At 29.8% G+C, this 19,971-nt stretch overlaps 2 protein-coding genes across 5 annotated transcripts; both read right to left on the reverse strand.

The window, feature by feature from the left end:
* Positions 539–6,223, reverse strand: LOC109333034 (uncharacterized protein At4g28440-like). 3 transcript variants are annotated; one of them, XM_019568267.1, is made up of 3 exons: positions 6,087–6,223; positions 4,818–5,050; positions 539–1,080 (listed from the first exon to the last, which is right to left on the reverse strand). In XM_019568267.1, exons 2-3 carry the CDS (start codon positions 5,038–5,040, stop codon positions 893–895), a joined length of 411 nt encoding a protein of 136 aa, XP_019423812.1. In that variant the 5' UTR covers positions 5,041–5,050; positions 6,087–6,223; the 3' UTR covers positions 539–892. The 3 variants fall into 3 exon arrangements, with proteins under 3 accessions (XP_019423812.1, XP_019423813.1, XP_019423811.1); XM_019568268.1 differs by having other exon boundaries at positions 6,148–6,198; XM_019568266.1 differs by lacking the exon at positions 6,087–6,223 and having other exon boundaries at positions 539–770; positions 851–1,080.
* Positions 7,673–19,684, reverse strand: LOC109333033 (carbonic anhydrase 2-like). 2 transcript variants are annotated; one of them, XM_019568263.1, is made up of 10 exons: positions 19,567–19,684; positions 19,009–19,095; positions 12,679–12,740; positions 11,632–11,772; positions 10,421–10,469; positions 10,188–10,304; positions 9,962–10,015; positions 9,238–9,323; positions 8,485–8,590; positions 7,673–8,140 (listed from the first exon to the last, which is right to left on the reverse strand). In XM_019568263.1, the coding sequence occupies exons 2-10, from the start codon at positions 19,063–19,065 to the stop codon at positions 7,976–7,978; spliced, it is 837 nt and encodes a 278-aa protein (XP_019423808.1). In that variant the 5' UTR covers positions 19,066–19,095; positions 19,567–19,684; the 3' UTR covers positions 7,673–7,975. The 2 variants fall into 2 exon arrangements, with proteins under 2 accessions (XP_019423808.1, XP_019423809.1); XM_019568264.1 differs by lacking the exons at positions 19,009–19,095; positions 19,567–19,684 and adding an exon at positions 13,004–13,136.

Genomic DNA, 19,971 nt, shown 5'->3' on the forward strand with positions numbered 1-19,971 from the left:
GGCCCTCAAGTTTTACTTGTCAACACATTGAAGAATGACTCGTGATGAAATGAGTTGGGGACAAGAGCAACAGACTATTCACAGAGTCTACACTACATAGTTTATGGAATTCTATCTTCATTCAAACAAAATCATTAGCTAGGTGAATTACATTGAAGATACGTAGTTGCAAACTCATATCATTTCTACATGATAATCCATTTCAAACTGACACATAAGGAAGAATGGCACCATTATCAATATTGATGAAACAAACAAGAGTCGCGAACAAATAGAGTGGTGGAGTTGTCTAAAGCTTTATCCAAATGTGCATACCAAACGATGGAATACAAAGTATTAGTCAATTGAAAACTAAATAAGATTTTCATTTGTCATGACGCATTTTCTTCTCTTTTGCACTAGGCATATTAATTTTTCTAAATTAACTGATGATATTATTGTCAATGTAGGATTTTATTTCCATAGCTATCTTCTGAGATATACTTTTTACTAGGTAGTAGGTATCACACCATGATAAAGATTGAGAGTAAACATGGGATTACATCAAGTATGCACTCACCTGCCATATATAATATTCTGATAAATATAATCCATGGTAGATGAAGATTCATATCATCCAAAAGTAAACAAATGCCAAAACAAAAAGCATGATCAGTAAGCCAATTCTATTTTTTCTTCTACTTACAGTCATCACCAGTTCAGTGGTTGAACCTACAAGATCCACCAAGTGTGCTGCAAAGTAAGAAGCAACTGTTGGTACAGCTCCCAAATTTCTATTCCTAAGGTGAATGGCCATGATCAGATGTTTCCCTAGACAAAAGTAGATTTCTTTCTTGGATTTGTTTTTTATTCTCAATGGAACACACCAATTATTCCAGGCATGCCCGATGACTCATTCGACAACATTCACTAGTTCGTACTCAATCAGGGACAAGTTGTTATCTTCCTTAACAGTGAAACTAGCAGGTTCAGTGACTTCAACACGACCCCACTTGTCTACAGCAAGCCTTGTTGATCCTTTGAACATGTCAATCTTGGCATTGCGCAGGATGACAGTAGTCCCCTCTTTCATCAAATCCACTGAACAGAAGCAAAATTGGAACCAAAGGAAAATATTTAACATCTAAATCTATATCAGCGTTTTCAGCAATACTACTGAACATTAGATGCTGTGCCAGATAAGATTTCAACTCATTCATGGGCAATAAGACAAAATGAGGTCATGAATGAATAAGCAAATGCACTCAAAGTATACCTAAGTTGGGAGAATTACAATGTAGAGTTCTTGGTAAAATATTAAACAAACAAGTACCAATGAAGGTAAACACCACACATCCTAAAAATAGGTAGGAATTAAGCCCAACTCAACCCCTAAAGCAGTTTTGAAGAACCTAATTTTAATAATAATAACCAATTTAATAATAATAACCAATTTTCAATACCTTCCTATTTCCCATAGTAGTTCAGGACAATAATAACAACCAAGCCTTTTCTCATGGCCTTTAAAAACCAATAATCATTCAGATGAAATAACAACTAAATTTAGCATCAGTTCATCAACATTCACAATCAAGGTTCTTGGCTTCAATTACAATTTGGTTAATGAAACACAAGAATATGGTAGAAACTAGCAAGAACTATCTCATAGCCTCAAGGAGTGAAAATGAGAGGAAATGAAGTATCCTATAATCCATTGGACTACTGATTCTTCAGAACCAAAACAAAGTTCAAAACCTAGTCAATTATGAAACCTAGCAATTCTAAGCACTATACAAAATCTTGAGCCATTGTCTGCAACATAAGCGCCAATGAGGTGTGGACATATTTTACTTTTCACAAGGAAGTTTGTGTGAACCAGAACAAAATGAATTTGTAACAAAAATGCACAGTACCCGAGGATTGCTCTGGACTTGAATGTAGTTTACTCGAAAACCGAAGTTGAGAGATTCAATGATGTGAATATATGATACAGGCCAGCTGAAATATAATTTGTCCTTTGCTAACATGTTCTTTTCCAATTACATTATATTTTCAATTCCATGATTTCCTAAATTTTATCTACTCACTTGAACCTTTTGTAGTAGTTCAAGAAGGAAAAAACAATATAGGAAAAATGATGCATTTCAGCACTAGACAAGTGGACAACAAGGATGCAGAGGAAACATGTGCACATAATATCATTTTCAAATATGGTGTCCAATCACTAAATCACCTCCAACCTAAGATAAGTAGATATGTAGTGCAAAAGAAAATCAATTTTCAAGTGTAGGTAAGGAGGACAAACTGCAATTATATCCATGAGTATAGAGCTTTTCATTACAAATGTGTGTACACTAGAACTAAGGAAAATTATTGCAAAAAAGGGCAAAAACTCTTGAGTGTAACAACAGATTGAATATGTTTTCCGATAACACAAGCTATTCATGTGTAAGACAGAGTGAATGTTAGGGGGGTATTGTTAGATAGTGGGAGAGTAACATGAAGAACAGAATACGACATAACAGTCAGTAACTGTTATGATTAGTTAGTTAAGAGGGGTTGGTTATACATAAGTTGTAAGGAGAGAGTGAGTGGCATTGATTGTATTTGGAATGAAAAATAAGTATGGGGGAGTCCCAGCCTCCCTGGCCCCTCCAATACTTGGAGTGGAAAGAAAGGGTTATTACTCCACACTTCATTCAATAAACGCTATGTTTTCCATTCAATCCAGTCCAGTTTCATCAGATTTCTAAAGAAAATCCATACAAAAAAATGTTTATGGTTGATGTTACTGCTATAAAAGGCTGATGGACATGTCAAATAGACCCTTCCAAGTCAAAATACCAGAAAAATACAACTCCTCTAACTGCCTAGGTCCACCTCCCATTAGATGGATATTTATTATTTTAATTTCATAATTTATAGCTTAAGTGACAATGGATATATAATTCCTGTAAGACCAACAATTCTTTTTTTAAGAGTACACTAACACCCCTGAGTTTTAGTGAAATTACACAAACTACATCTCACTTTTCTACACCAACACAAATCCTCCTAATTTATATACTTTCATTACACTAACCACCTCTGCACGAGAAATATGTGTAATCTTTTTTTAAAGAGATATTGTTTAAATCACTCTTATACTATATCGTAATGAACCAAAAATAATAAACAGATATTAACTCATATTATTTTAATTTGTCACCATAATATATCATATTTTGTTTAACTTAGTTACACTCATCGCCTTTTTTTTTTAATATTACACTTATTTCTTCTACATGGGTAATCAATGCAATACAGAGGCGGAGGGGCAACTGCCCCCCTGAATTGTTTTTCCTAATTTACTTACCTATTTTACTATATATTTTTACCCTATACAAATTGTACATTCCTTCTAAAAATTATAGATATAGATAAAGTTTTTACATATATAAATATAGATATTGTTTATAATATTTATTTCATTTGAGTTCATAATGATTTTGCACTTAAGATCACAAATTGTCTTTGTCAAACTTTTACAGCAAAAGTCCTAATATTTTATGTATTTTATAAATCATTTAATATTTATAACATGTATTTTTATGCAAAAATTATACCCTTAGACTTTAATATGAGTAAGAAAATATTCATTTGAGATTTCAATTTCAACCTTTTATTATTGATGTCGTTAGTAATTCATGTTTGAAAAATTATCAATCATCTCTGAATTAATTGCAACTTTGATGATACATTAAAAGTGAATGCGTATAATTTGTTTGATTAAGTTATTCGTTTTATCTTAACTATTCTGGTTTAACCACTATATGAAGATCATTTTCATTAACGAACACAACCAAATAAACTTATGTAGTAAAATAGAAGATGAATTTCTTGTACGCATTATGATGATTTATATTGAAATGTAAATATCTAAAAAATTTACTCTTAATTCAATCATCGATGAATTGAAGTCTTTACTAAGAGTAACACTTTAAATGAATGTACATTTTTCTTTTAATTATTATTATTATTTAGAATTAACATGTTATTTTGAAACATTGAAACAATTATCTATTTTTCTTAATATTTTTTGTTATTTAATTAATCTTAATTACAAATTACAATTGAATATCATTGCCCCTTCTAGACTAAAGTTCAAGATCCGCCACTGATGCGATGTATATATGTAATTTACTCTTTTTTTAATTAATGTTATCAGTGTATCACATTAAAGGCCACATGTGATGTTGTTAATGATAAATTTGTGTTAAAGCTGCTATTGAAATATCCTTTCATTTTAAAGGCATGACGCATACATTGTATTAGTACTTTTTAAAAAATATATTTATGATGCCCAAACATGATTCACCGTGGAAATAGCCTTTTAGTTCAACATACATATCTCTGTCTCAGCCTTTCTTAAAAAAAGTAGGTATCTGACTATGATTCAATAGCAATACATTACAGTTCTAGACAACTCATAAGCATTTAGCTACTCAAATCATCCAAAAACATAAGAGATAATACAAAGCCAGGAGTAACAAACATTGGAATTGAAATTACAGATAGCCACAAAACTAACAAAATAAAACACTGGATGCATAACACATGTACAAATCAAAGACTGAAAGTAACACACATCAGAAAAGAAATGACACACACGCGAAATGGACAAAATAAAGCACTCAACAATGAAATGTGAATCCCCCATGCGAAATAACTTAAGAACACCTTCCCCCAGCAAAAAACCAATAAAAATGTAAAAAATGTTGACAATAACAGTACCATGATGTATTAAGGAAAACTTGTATAGAGGCAGCATCACAAAATTTAAGTAAATATATGTATACCTTGATCATTTCTTGCAGTGAATATGATCATTCCAGTCTCATCACCAACCAAACATTCAGCAAGTCGCATTTGACGGGGTTGAGGACCATCAGGACGACCTTTCTGCAATACTATCTTAGCATTGACCACTTTCACAGTTAAAGTGTGGCCACTGGTCCCCGGGCGAAGCTGATCAACCTTGGTAAACACTGGCTTCCTCAATCCTTGATTTGAATCTGCCATATTTAAAGTCCTGCATAAACCCAAAACCACAAGAAGCAGCACTGAGACATCAGACAAAAGAGGAACAAGAATCCTCTGTCCCAAAAAAGACTATCTTTATGTCTCTATCCAATAGAATTACACTAAGTAATATAATTAATATTTTTATAACTTCTTTTTAATTAAATGACACATTTTGATTGGTATGGGACACAAATGGGGACATGAGATCTTCATTTACAAAAGAGTAGCATTGAACACTACATGTATAAAATTTTAGCATGCATCTCAAAACCAAAGTTTGATGTGTCATTCCTCTGTACCCCACAAAAAAGAAAATGAACTGCCGCAAAAAGGATACACATCAATGTCCTTGAATTATTTATGCAAAAAATTGCAGCCAAGTGGAAATCTCATTTAGCCAATACAACTAAAATACAAGCATGCAAACTTAATATAAATCGCTACATAATGGAAACCAGTAATTGTTTCATCTAAAAACTAATTGGCAATGAGAGAAGCAATCCAACATATATTTAAACTATTCTTAAGATAATGAAACAGACGATGCGTGACTTATTTCTCAACATGTCCCCTCCACATAAACCTGCCGGAAAAGGCAATGGGTTAACCTTGATCCATGACATAAAGACATGTTTTGGCCCGTGCCAAACGGTGAGAAGTTTGGCTCCAATACATGATAAAATTCATCTCGAAACTAATCGGCAATGAGAGGAGTCGTGTATTTAAACTATTGTTAAGACAATGAGGCAGGAGATCTGGGGCTTTATTTCCCTACACTTCACTACTATAAAAGTTTTAAACTTTTCAATATCCCGAGGTCAAAATTAGAGAAAAAAAACAGCAAAAACAATAATAATAACACAAACAAGGGTTATCATGGGATCTAAACTCTTGCAAGTTTATCATTCCGTCAAACATAATTAAGAAGATTCCAAATACAATTGAAAAGCGAGCAAATTGATTGAGCAAAAGAGAGCAATAAGTAGTAATGCATGCATGTGAACGAAGAGAGAGAAGAATTCAGGAAAGTGAGGAAAAGAGACCTGGAAATGGATGATGAAATTTCTGAGAGGCTAATACGGTGCAAGGAAAAGAGATCCGAACCTGAAATTGAAATCGAAACGCTAACCGCGGTGAGATCCGGTTTTAAGCCTGGGGCTTTGTCCACTCAACCTGAATTTGTACTTTTTTTAATGTTTTGTTTTTATGAATCAATATACGTGCTTTTCATGACACGTGGCTATAGATCAAGCCTTTTTTAACCTTTTTTATAAGAGTATTTTTTATAGATCAAACTAGTCAGGGTACTAGTATAGTACTGGTTAGGGGACTAGTTCAACATTGTATTGTACTGATTTTTCTAGTTGAATCGGTTGGTATGATACGGTTTTTACATCATTAGTATTTTTTACCTTAATTTACTTTATTTTTTTCTTCCTAAACCGATAAACTGCTCTATTAGGTTGGTTAGTTTTATATAATTGTCCATTTTTATTGGAGTAAAAAAATATTAGAGTTGTATTACACTTTTTTTTTAATTTTAAGTGAATTGTTTAAGTCATTCCAATTTAATCAGGTTTAACATAGTTTGATAAAAAATTTCTACCATTTAAAGCAGTTTAACCTTCATTTGAATAATAATGTAAACTAAAATCGTTTTCAAATTCACATCAGATCAATTAGAATGTCTAATACTCACAACATTGATTCTTCCTCTTCCCAGTGTTAAAACTCTAATGTTGGCAATATATTAAATCAATTTGCCATTGATTTGAATTTTTATTTGTTATTTAGTTCAACAAATTTACTTTATAAAAAAATTACTTTTCAATCAAAAATTGAGCAAAAAATAAATAATTCAGATTTAATTCAGGTTGAAACTCCACTAGAGTCCATCCTAATTAGAGAGGAATTGAAAATGATAATTTAAAGTAGAGATGGTCTCGGTTAGAGACAGGAGTTCGTGGCGTGATGGAGATGCATTGGCATATTCAGGGTGTGTAATTTTGGCATTGATGAAGATGCTCTGATGAGATAGTTCATGTGGTGAAGACATGTGGTATATAGTACAATACTGCATGTGGGTCTTGCGTTTATGGTTGGGTCATAGTGGTGGAGGTGTGTTTCTTGCAAGTTTTGGGTTGTAGGTATTCTGATTTTTGGGTTGGGTTCAACGTTTCGGGATTGCAAAATTTGTTGATGAAGGATGGTCAATGTTTATATTTTGTTTCGGTTTGGGTGCTTGATGGGGAAAAACCATGGGCTTTATGTGTACCCAAGTATGTGTTAAGGTATTTGACAAAACTTTTAATTTAGTTGTTGAGAAAAATACTACTATTGAGCTTGTCTTATTGATGATTATGGAGGTATATAACATGTCATCAATTTGTTAGCATTGTGGTGATCTTTTATCAGCACTTCACAAAAAAGGTCACGTCTTAAGACCAAAATCGCACACATCAAATTTATTAAGATGAAATAATACAAATAACAATTAGAGGACTAAAATAAATAAATAAAACACTTATATTTAATGTTTATTTTACAAATCATTCAATATTTAAACATCACAATATCCTCTACTATTCCAAGTTTGAGTTGGTAGGGTCACAAGAGCAGAAAGCTATATGAGAATATATCAATAATTTTTGTTTAAATCATCAGAACATAGACTTAAAAGAAACTTGAGAGTTAATAATTTGCTCTCTGCATATTGTTGATATGCATGTCTAAACATCAAAATAGAAAATGGGAATGGTGAAAAACAAAAGTAATATAGTTGCTACTGGCTAGTTCACAGTGCATTATTGTTGCTCAATGTTTGCTTGTTATTCTTTTTGGGCCACAAGGCTTTCTCTATAGTTGGTGTACAATTGATCAATTACTTTTCTAAAGGGTGTGTACATCATGTGCTGCAGCTTTTACTTTGGTACTAAACAGATACTGGTGGCAAAAGTTTGAAGTTCAAATCCCACAGCTCAAAAGTGCCATTAACAAAGTCATAATGTGCTCCTTTTAAAGAGAGTGTTTTCTTCACTAATCCATCTCTCACAAATGGATAAGTCAACAGGTTCCCAAGTGATACATTCACAGCTTCCTGCATTGGAATTAAAGCATGCAAATTCTTAAATTCCAAGACCATATAATAAATAATGTGTAATCACTAAATTGTTGATTCAATGCCAATCAGTTTAGAGTGTAATATCTACGCACTGACTGTGTAAAGATTTATACACAATCATCAACTCCATCATTTGTTTATATTACTTTTATTTAAAAGTCAATAATAATTAAAAAAGAATGGTATATAATACAATGACAGTGTAAAAAACTTTTACACGGTTAGTATACATCTTCATAAGTTTAAGCTATTTATGCTGTAATTACTATAGCAAAGTAGGAACCAATTAAGCCAATTACTTGAGAGTCTTAATTGCTTACCTTCTCACAGTTAGTACACTGCTCTGAGAAACTTAAGCTGCTTGCTTCTACTTTAACCTTGGACTTTGCTGGATTACATATTTGCACCCAGTTTTCTATGAATTCACTGTAACATCATGGTTGAAGGAAATGATTCTCAATATTTTTTCTTGTTACCAAAACTAAGAGAATAGTTAAATTCATGAAAATCATATGTGATCTTATAATATTCATAAGGGGATATTGTATGCAACAAATCCCAAGTACCCCAAAAAAGGAATCATTTACATATAATCATCTTATGCTTCTTCTTTACTCCTTTCCCATGATTATATAAAAAAAACATTGTCATTTAACCTGGAAAGACTAGGGAGGAATAAAATATAACAAAAATGGTTCACATGTTTCTTTATAATATGTTGGAAAAAAGGCTACAATTTGTTATTGGTATATGCCCAAAGCAAAGTTTCTAAATGTTGTTCCTTATTTATCAGTATCAATCCTTCTGGTTATCTCCAATATAATAAGGTGGAATCGATCAACAAGGTAAAAATACTGTTTATGACTTTATAGTAACTATTACCAAGCATTTCAAGTATGTGAAAAGGGGATCTCTGAATCACCAAAATACCTAGAAGTCTTGAAAAGCTATCTTAATAGTTTAGATTAATTCTCACCATATTTTATGATCAAGTACTTTTAGTACTCACCCTTTTGGAAAAATAGATTATTCTAACTTTTAAGAGATCTAAACAGTAATAACTTAGACTTTACCTTGCAGTGGTCCCATCATCTGGGATAGACATGAGACCCTTTATGCCTCCACAGCAGCTATGTCCAATAACAACAATATTCTCCACCTGTATGGCATATCCTTTAGAATACCCCTAAAAATTAAATAAGCAAAAAAAGTATTCTAATTTTAGATAAAGATAGTGGTTTATGTATCCACCCACTATTTATTCTTTCCACTTTCTTCATTTGATCGGTTCCCACCAACCCACTTTTTTCATTCTAAATATGATGCTGAAGGATATATAATGGATCAACTTTAAGTGAGATGTTATTATTCAGTCAAAGTAATACTTGCGTGTTGGGTTATGAATTCGACTTATTATAGCTTGCATTAATGCATCAATTCAAAGATTCGTTACACTATGACACGAATTAAAAAATTCCCTGCAGCGATTATCTTTTTCTTTTGTTTCATTTTAAAAAGCTGTTCATTTAGCATTTGCTTAAGATAAAGTAAGAGCCGTGACATGCGCGTGGATCCCAACAGATAATGATGCAACAAAACAAATTTCTTCCACCACCAAACTTTCTTTACTGCAATTCCACTTGACCCATCATATATGGATTATTATATGAGCAAATATGTTCTCTCATAAGAATATCCCTCCACTTATTCATTGTTAATTGGTTACAAAATATTTAATTATTAATTTTTTTATTTAAATATTTTTCAACTGATCATAACAAATAAGTGACAATGTACCTTCAAATGCAAGACTGCGTATTCAATGGCTGCCCCTGCTCCTGAATACTTGGTCTGCAATAAAACAGGTAAAAGGAAACCAAAAGAGGATTAACCTCGGACGACAAATTTGACATAGCGGTCTATGTGTCTGACATGCACATTGTCCGTTGTACTTTTAAATTGTTCATTTAATTGAGGTGCACATAGTCAAATTAACATTTAGGATTACAGAAACAAATTAAACCTTGTCAAAGGGTGGAACCATGTTGGCAATGTTTCTGACCACAAAGGCTTCACCTGGTTGGAAATCCAGAATATGTGATGGACATACTCTTGAGTCTGAGCATGCAAATACCATAAACTGCAAGTGTGGACAATACAATATAATTAATAATAGTCAGTGCAAAGGAAGAATTAGGAAAGAAGTGGTGACTGGTAAGTCATGTACACATATATATATATATATATATAACTGACCTTTGGGCTCTGGCCTTTGGCAAGTTCGCCATACAAATCAGGATTCTTCCTGAAAAGAATACAAACCACCCAATATCAGTGAAATTGCAATCCATTTAATGGCGAGTAGTAGTAGTAAAAAATGGAGGAATTGGATCACATAATTTTGGTATCATTTGATGTTTCTTTATGGTTCGATGCTATTTATTAGGGGTTAATAAGTGCAACAGGATATTGTCTAAGGAATAAAATAAATAAATAAATTAAGGGAGCGATCCACTTGCTATAAGATATAAATCATTATATGTCTATAAAATAAATGCTTATAATATGTGTTAACATTAGCATCTATAAAATGCATGTATGAAATGTTTAAAAATAGTGAAAATAAAAAAGAAATAAGCATACTATAAATACAACATTGTTATTTGTTAAGTATGGCGTAGAAATAATATAACTCACTAGATAAAGAGTTCGATTTAATCAACCTTTACCCTCACAAAAATACCATATTTTTATTTAATAGTACTTTTAAATTTTTATAAAATCCCGTTTTTTAAACACAAAATTCATCCATTAAACAGCCTTACTTTACGGTCACGGGAAAGCAAATAACTGGTCAAAATTCAAATGTCCCTTAAAACGAAGAGATTTTTTTATTTATATTCTTTTAACATGTATTTATATGATAAAATTGGAGTTTAGGTAAAAGGATATAATTAATTATAACCAGATGAGAAAAATTGCATAAATATGAGATAATATATGGAGAATAAAGTATTTATTCATACTAAGAAGAGATAACTTACATCCTTGAATTCATTCAACATTGACATGTGTGTTATTTCCTTTCTTTCGAAAGGTTTTCATTTTATGATATATTGTAAAAGAAAAAATACACATATCAAATGCTAAGTGAATTTAATATCTCTTGCAACCAGGAAATATAATATATAAGCATATATATGTATAGTTAGCAGCATCATTGAAACAAAAACATGACATCAATGCGTATGGGGCATGTCATGATTTGCATTATTGATTGAAAATTTTGCTTTAGACCGTCCCTTATCACAATTTAAATACCGTCACGTCATTTATGAATTTATGTTGAGAGAAATACTTTAGTGGTAACGACAAGAAGGAGAACACGCAAGCAGAAAGGGGAAGCTACGGTGTTTTACATGGCAACAACTGTGAAAGAAGACAAGAAATGGAAGTAAAGTACTTACTCGAATTTCTCAGCCTTAAAGTGGACGAACCCGGTTCTGATCCTCTCGTCCGGGTTAAATGGTTTCGAACCGTCCGTCTCTAGCTCCTCCGTCAACTGCTTGATCTTTGCGGCGGCAACGCCTCCGAGTTCAGCTTTCTCGCTTCAGCAAACCAAAAACACAAATCGTTATTAGATTGCTCCAAACAACAACGTGTGTTACGATTTCCTTTAATAAATAATAATAGTATTCATCTCTATGGCAAATGCCCCCACCCTTATCTTACAAAATGTTGTTCTTGAATTTTTAATATTAAGTACGTTATGAAAGTATATATTAAAAAGTTGATATAAAAATATTATCGAAAACTACAACTTTTAGCTTTGACCTATCGTATATTAAACGTATAATTTTTAATAGAATTGATTCTTTTTGGTTTAGTTAAGTTGGAAGATTATTTAGTCTTGAGCTAATATGGGCTAATGAACCATGTTAAGACATATTAAAAAATCATATATATATATATATACACACATGAGGAGAGATTACCATTAAATGAGTGAAAAAATAAATGATGAGAGAATAACTTTTAAGTTTCACTTAAGAAAATGAATGGCTGAAATGAAATGTAACTTAAACTTGATGTAAACGAATTTCCCATCTATATAAAAACATTAAATCATAATATATTAGATCAACGTAGTATATATATGTATTATTATTCTCGTTTCTATTTAATTTTATTTTAAAGCTATGATGTATAAAAATTAAAACAAAAATTATTTGTATTGAATTTACTTAATACTTAATTAGTTTTACTTTGATCTCTATAATAATTTTTACAGAATATCTCTATATTTCTCTAAATATATGGCATGGATAAAATTATAAAAACAGCCATTAATGTTATATTGTTTTTTAAATTAACAAATATATTTTCTTGATAAAAAAGTGGAGATAGTCCTCGATCATAGCAGGTAAAGGACAACGACGTGCGTTAATTAGGGAACGAAAACGGTGATGTGTGGCTGAGAAATGAAGGACAAAATGGTACTTTTCTGCAGTTACCTGAGAAGCTTGGTTAACCGTGCGATAGCCTCCTCGTACGATTCTCCAGCCATGTCTTCCTTCTGAAATTTCCCCAAACACATTAACAACGAATTCAGTTAATTAAACCAAACAAACAAAGGAAAAAAACAACGCTTCCATCATCACATGTTCCGATAAGCCATAATTCCCCAACAGAAAATTAAACAATGAATCGATAACAGAGACATGCTATTACTGAAGACGTGAATTATAGGTAGAACGTGAATAGCATGATCTGAATCTGAAATAGGAAGAAGAAGAAGAAAAGAAAAGGAGGCATTATCGGATCTTTATTTGTATGTACCTATTATTTTCTTGCTTAGGTTTCTGTGCAAAAAAGAGAGAGATTCTGGTACTGGTGGGATTTGGAAACAATATAAGTAAAAAGGTGTAGATGTGTGTGTGATTTTATGAGTTATAAGTAATCGTGGAAACGAGAACAGGACTCACGAATGTTGCGCCACTCGACGCGGCTCTTTATTAATAACCCCTACAAATGGGAGATTCCCACTTCTTTTTGCATCAAATTATTGGACCCAATTCGGTCCCTTCGTAATGAAGATACCTACCACCATATTTACAGGTTTATAAGGCATTCTTTTTTTAAAGTAAAAATAAAAGTCATCATATAGTTTATTAAGTATTAGTTATATATAAGTAAAATGATGATTTGACATTTCAACAACTTAGTTTTACAGAATTAGTTTTATTATTTTGTATCACTCTTTAAATAGATATATTTTTGCCATAATTCAATATAAAGTGTTTGAGTTTTTGGTATCATTATCTATTAATATTTGATATGGCAAAAATATTAGTATATGTAGCTACTTATCCGCAATAAGAACTTATGTCTCAGGGGTATACAAATGTTCATAAATTTATTTCTAATTAAATATTTTATATATATTATAATCTTTTAGTTTGAGATTATATATAATCTATCTTATTATTACTTCATAATTAATTTTAGTGAATGAATTATCATGATAAATTTATCTTATATATGTGTTATTATTAATTTAATAATTATTTATATCTATTATTTATTTAAATTGCATAAATATATAATTAAACTTAAAGATATTTGTTCCCCACATATAGGTTTAAGTATGAGCGTTAATAAGCATTAACATTATCTCAGTCTTACCCAATGTGATACCTTATTAAAATTGAGTTTAAGGATTTAAAAGAGACAACATGAAATGTTAACTTTAGTAATACAAGAATAAATAGACTTAATTTTCCAATAAATATTTACTTGTTCTCATCTTTTTATCTTCTACCCTTAGAGTTTGTAAAAAAAAAAACAAGATTAAGTTTTTAAAGATCCTGGTTCGGGGCTAGGGCATTGAATTAATAAATAGGTAATGGTTGTATTGATTTAAATGATAGTTATTATATTTTACTATTTTTTAAATATACTACATTTAACTGCGACCATTATCTTTTACAATTAAGAAAATATTAAATAAGCGTACAAACAGTAATTATATACAAATTTAATATTACATATTGATATTTTATAACTATTTTTTACATTATAACAAATCATTCATATGTTAATTATCATTATTTTTAATTAAAATCAATAGTATATGATATATTGATAATGTAAAAAACTATATATCAACACTTCATTGATATTAAACTCGTCATATATTTTATACTAGTTATATAAATAAGTGGGAAAACCTAAAATGGACATATAAATAAGAATGAAATTATTAGGAATTAGGAAAATGAAGAAACCTGAGTTCAATGGAGCTGGCGTAGTTTACAATGAAAAGCCAACCGAAGTGGAAGTTTGGTCTAAGGACACGTGGTGGGTGCTGAGAGGTTGTGAAGAATCATTGAACGAAAAAAATGATAATGGGTAAAGAAAATTGACTTATATAATTCGTTGGTTAAAAAATATAATTTTACTAAAATTTCAATCAAATTTACTCTTTTTAAACAAATCATTACATTTTAACATGTGAAGTAATGCAAAAGCTAAGACCATTGATATAAAATATAAAAGTAACCTCTCTTTTATTATTCTCCGTTTTTTATAAGTGTAGACAATTTAGGAAAAAATATTTCTTATCTAATATTTAATCAACTAGAAAATTGAAGAAAGGGGAGAATAATGGAATTGGCACACTTTACAATTATAAAAGTCAACGAAAGGGGAAGGTTGGTGGAAGACACGTGGTGGGTTCTGAGAGGCTACGGTGACCAATAATCATCTGCCACAACAATTATTGAACCAGAATTGATAATGACAAAGAAAATTGACTTATTCAGGGATTTGGCTTAGGAATCTAGTTTTATTAAGATTCTAATCAAATTTATATTATTTAAACAAATCATTGCATTTTAACGTCTGAAGTAATACAAAAGCTAAGACAAAGTGGTTGTGTATCTTATTTAAAATATATATAGTTTATTATATATATTTGTTGTAAGTATAATATTTTTGACGTTGTTGTTATATTTTTAATCATTTACGTATACTACATTTATTAAATAGCTAATACTTATTAATACATAAATAATTGATTATGTATTGACCATACAAAAATTATCATACCTTCTAAATCCTCATTATTTTTTCATATAGAAGATAATCTCTTCTGTTAGTTACTATGGAGATGTTAAGACTCTAATTGTCATTTTGTATCCATTGCTATTGTAAAGTTTTAGTAATCTCTAACTTGAGGAGTGGCCACACTAGTTAGCAATTTTATATGTATTTATTAATTAACGGGTTCCGTCAACAATGTGTTCTGGGAAATAAAGTATATCACTATTTCTCATTTTTTTTCTAATACAAAGTTACTATTTTAAACTGTTTATTCCCAACTATTATGACTGAGTTTAACATTTTCCCTTTTAAATTATAAACAAACAATTTTTCTCTTAAGAGATGAAAGAGACCCCGATTTTAGGGGTAGCCAAAATGCATCGTAAATAATGAGATAACAACCTAAACACTACTAATTTGTTAACGGTAGTGGAACTTTGGCCTTTATATAACACTAGCGTGTTGACACTCGCTTTCTTATTGTTTGTAATATGTATTATACATATTAAGATGTATTATATATTGTAATTTGCAATTGAATATATATTCGTTTGAGGTAATTATATTTATTTAAATAAGAGTACTATATCCCTTATTTGAACATTGAGGCTTAATATTAATATTTAATTAAGATCTTACAATTACAATATCACTCAATTACAACACTCGAATTAACACAATTAATATAGTATTATTAATAAAGATGAAATTAGAAGTTATAAAATATGAAATAAATGTCTAGTAGTATAAGTATATATAAAGATGAAAGTATAACTTATACAATAAAATTAGAAGTTATAAAATATGAAATAGGAAAACCCAAAATAACTTCATGAAAGTTAGGTTAGGTTTTTCCTTTAGTAAGTAGTATATATATGCAACTTATAGTTAGTATATTTGAGGTGGTTATATAGGATTATATGATTATTTAAAATTAAATTTTTGAAGGGCAAAATATGAATATATAAATTATGACATGGTGGTGGTTACACCATGTTTTGACTTTACATATAGTATAGATATAACATGCATGTTAAAGAAATATTAAGTAATTAATTGGTAATCTAAAATAAAAAGGTGATTGAGTAATAATAACAACCTTATTTTAATTTTTTTAATAATGGATTTAACATTTAGGATTATAATTAGTATTATAGAACTCGACTCGGATATTGAGCAATCTGATCTACAGGAGTCTCTTGTCTAACTTGCTTGTATTTATTTTGGATTGACTCAGTCGAATTAAGTTTAAAATCCGTGACTCAAATGGTCTGACTAGTTTGATAGACTAAGTCAATCAAAAATTATTTAAGAAATAATAATAATATGAAATAAAAATCAAATTCCTTTAACTTATTTGTAGTTGTGTTTGTCATTTGTTAACTTATGTTATATATTTTTTTTTTTGTTTTTTAATTAAATTTTAAATTTATTATGCACTTTTATTGCAACTAAAGCATAAGACATATTTTTTTGGTTTCCTACCGGTATCCTCGCACTGGAGGCAATTATGTCCAAGGAACATCCACCATAGCTATGTGGGACTAACTCTCCTAGCGGATATTTTTTTCATCCACAAGACTCGAACCCAATATATTACTTAAGGATAATCAAACATGTGTCACTTGAACTAACGTATGTTAGTAAAGCATAAGACATGTGTTGTTTAATAATGTTTTTAATTTATTTGTGATATTTTATAATATCATAATTATCTTTATTAGCAGTTTAGTTATATATGTAATGTTTTTAAATTTGAGGTATGAAATTATTGAATAAAGTTAGTTAATATTATAAATTTTTAATATAAATTATATCAATTGATCTAACCATTAATTCATTAGTCCAACCAATAACTTATTGACTCGATACACTGACCGAGTCATTAATGCTTGTAGATTGGATTTGAATTTGGGAGGTGTATAATCAGTCTTATTGTTGTTGTTTTCCCATGTAATTAACATTTAATTTCACGGTGGTGATATTAAATTTTAACATAAATTAGGTAAGTATATCACACGACCAATTTATCATTAATGTAAAAATATATATATTTATAAGTTAATAATTATTATACATGAATGATAAAAAATGTATTGATCATTATCATCAAATTTTCTATAATATAAATATAAATTTGGACGAAATTAGTACGTAGATGATGGGTCCCCACAAAATTTTCATTAAGTTATTCATAAAATGTACAATATTATAAAATAATAAAGTTTGATTTTATCTATACTAGTGTGTACATACATCTTGTGCTTGCTGGTGAATATTGTGTGATACTACATATTCAGTTTTTATATATTTCATTTTTTTAATTAGAATGTATTTGTTTGTTTGGTGTATTTTATATTATATTTTTGTGTGTTTATGATAATGTTTAATTTAATGTGAGATATGTAGTTAATTAATGTATCGGTAGTGGTTGCTTAGGATTATATAATTTTTTTGTAAAAATTAAATAATGTAAATGGCAAAATAGGAAATGAAAATTACACCATGAGAGAAGTTATTTAAGTTTTGACTTTATATATAGTATAGATAATTTTCGGCGCATATTACAAATAATAAATTTCACCTCATCTGTTATTGTGATACACAATATTATTATAAGATTTTTGTTGTAATTTATATTTTGTAGGAGTCCAGTAGTCTTAACATATGTTACTATCTAATATATTTATAAAAAATGCCCTGAATTATTTATTTATAATATAGTAATTATATGTTTGTAACGCAGTTGAAACCTAAAATTTCTTATGATATATTTCATCTGTTCATATTTAACTATCTTTTTATGTTTTAGTACACAAATTAAGAAACCTAATGGATATGTTTATTTTTGTTAAATTTATGCAATATTTTTTCGTTTCATCTCTCTATAATAATTATAGTTATTCATTTTCAATTATTTTTGTTACTAAGTAAAATTATAAAAGCATTCTTTAATGTTGTTTTGATTTTCTAAATATACACAGAAGTACAAATAAATCTGATTTCCTAAAAATGGAAATTAAAAAAAACAGAGATAGTATGATTTATTAGTAAATTACGCAAACCTTTTACCATAAGTTCAATTCTATGGATTCTACACGCAATTAATTCCTTAGACCCGAGAAAAGCTAACTTTCATCAAATTTAAGGTTTCGTCAAAGTTGATTTTGAGATTCTATTGTGACAAATCTTAGTTATTGTTTTTCATTTTAATCATAACGTGGAGATAAAATCATAATTGTGGGAATTTGACTGTATAGGAAATATGATCGCTGACCGAATTTGAAATAGATTTGATTTACAATGTTAATCGATGAAGGTTGCACTACTTTAAACCGTAAATTTTTTGGTCAAACCGTGTTAAACCAGTAAACCAGAATACCCCGGAAAGTAAGCGAGACATTTCACTTAAATCTTGAAAAAACGTAATCTAATACTATAATCTTTTGTTTTACTCTAGTCGAGAAAATGATAAACGAATGTTTCAATATAATCGTACATAATTACCAATTATATAAATTTTATATAATTATATATTTATAGATAAATATTATTAATATTCCGACTTAACATTTTAACTATTTTAATTAATTAAATCTATTACACCGTATCTTTCAGTTTGAATTTTATGTATCCTCTTCGTTCAATTCAATGGGTCTCTAATATGTGAGGGTTTTCAATACTTAAAACATAGAACATGTTCGAGTAATCATAATCATAATGTCAAATAAATAACATACCGTGGCAATTTTGCTTGTACAACACAACATCATGCACCTTTTCAATGCTCCAGCCATGACACAAAACACTGCAGGAACCTCTCACCCTACCAACAAGACAAAATTCAATTATCTTAATGGTACCATTCAGTTTGTTTGGGAAATTTCTATTAATAATTGGAGGAGACCCCAAATTATGTTCGGAATCTGGGGTTGCACATTTGCACTATAGAACATGGAAAACTACTTCAGAACATTCATTGTCAATAGAGTTTTATGCTTGCAAAAAGCAGTAACATACCAATAATTACCTTACATAGTAGGTTAGAGTCAGAACCTTCAACATACTCTATACAGAATTGTTGTGAAAAACCAAAGAAAAAAGAAAATACAAAGACACTTGTATCTTTTTATATAATATGTTAAATACTTTTACCGTTAAATTATAAACAAAAACATAATTTCTCTCTTCAATGTTGGAGAATATCCTGATTCAATAAGTCAGTGTGCTTAAATTATAAACTCCAGATTATATGCATTAGACATTAATTGAAAGAGGGGGAGGAAAAGAGAGTACCAAAAAAAGTTTGCTAATTGGAATAAGGCGAATGAACTTCTTTCTACCCTTCTTCCACTATGAATCAAATTGTGACTGAAAGAAAGGATATAAAATATAGGTAAAGTGTTAGATGTATATGGTGCATGAGAAGGAGAGTGGAAATGAATTTGTAGGGTTATGTGCATAACATTTAGCAAAATGGATAAAGAACGTGAAGTGCGAGTTAATGTGAGCTCTGTGTTGGTAATAGACACTGCTTCCTTATCTCCACTATCTCAAGTAGATGCAACGACAAAAAAATTATATGTTCTTATATTTTGTGAATAATTTGTTTGAGATATAGTAATAAAAATACACACTTTTGAATATTAATTGAAAGGTTGGTGTTTGAATGCTTTCCACGTACAATTTAATTTTTTAATACT

The sequence above is a fragment of the Lupinus angustifolius genome, chromosome LG18 (genome assembly GCF_001865875.1).
Source record: "Lupinus angustifolius cultivar Tanjil chromosome LG18, LupAngTanjil_v1.0, whole genome shotgun sequence".
NCBI classification, from domain to species: Eukaryota; Viridiplantae; Streptophyta; class Magnoliopsida; order Fabales; family Fabaceae; genus Lupinus; species Lupinus angustifolius.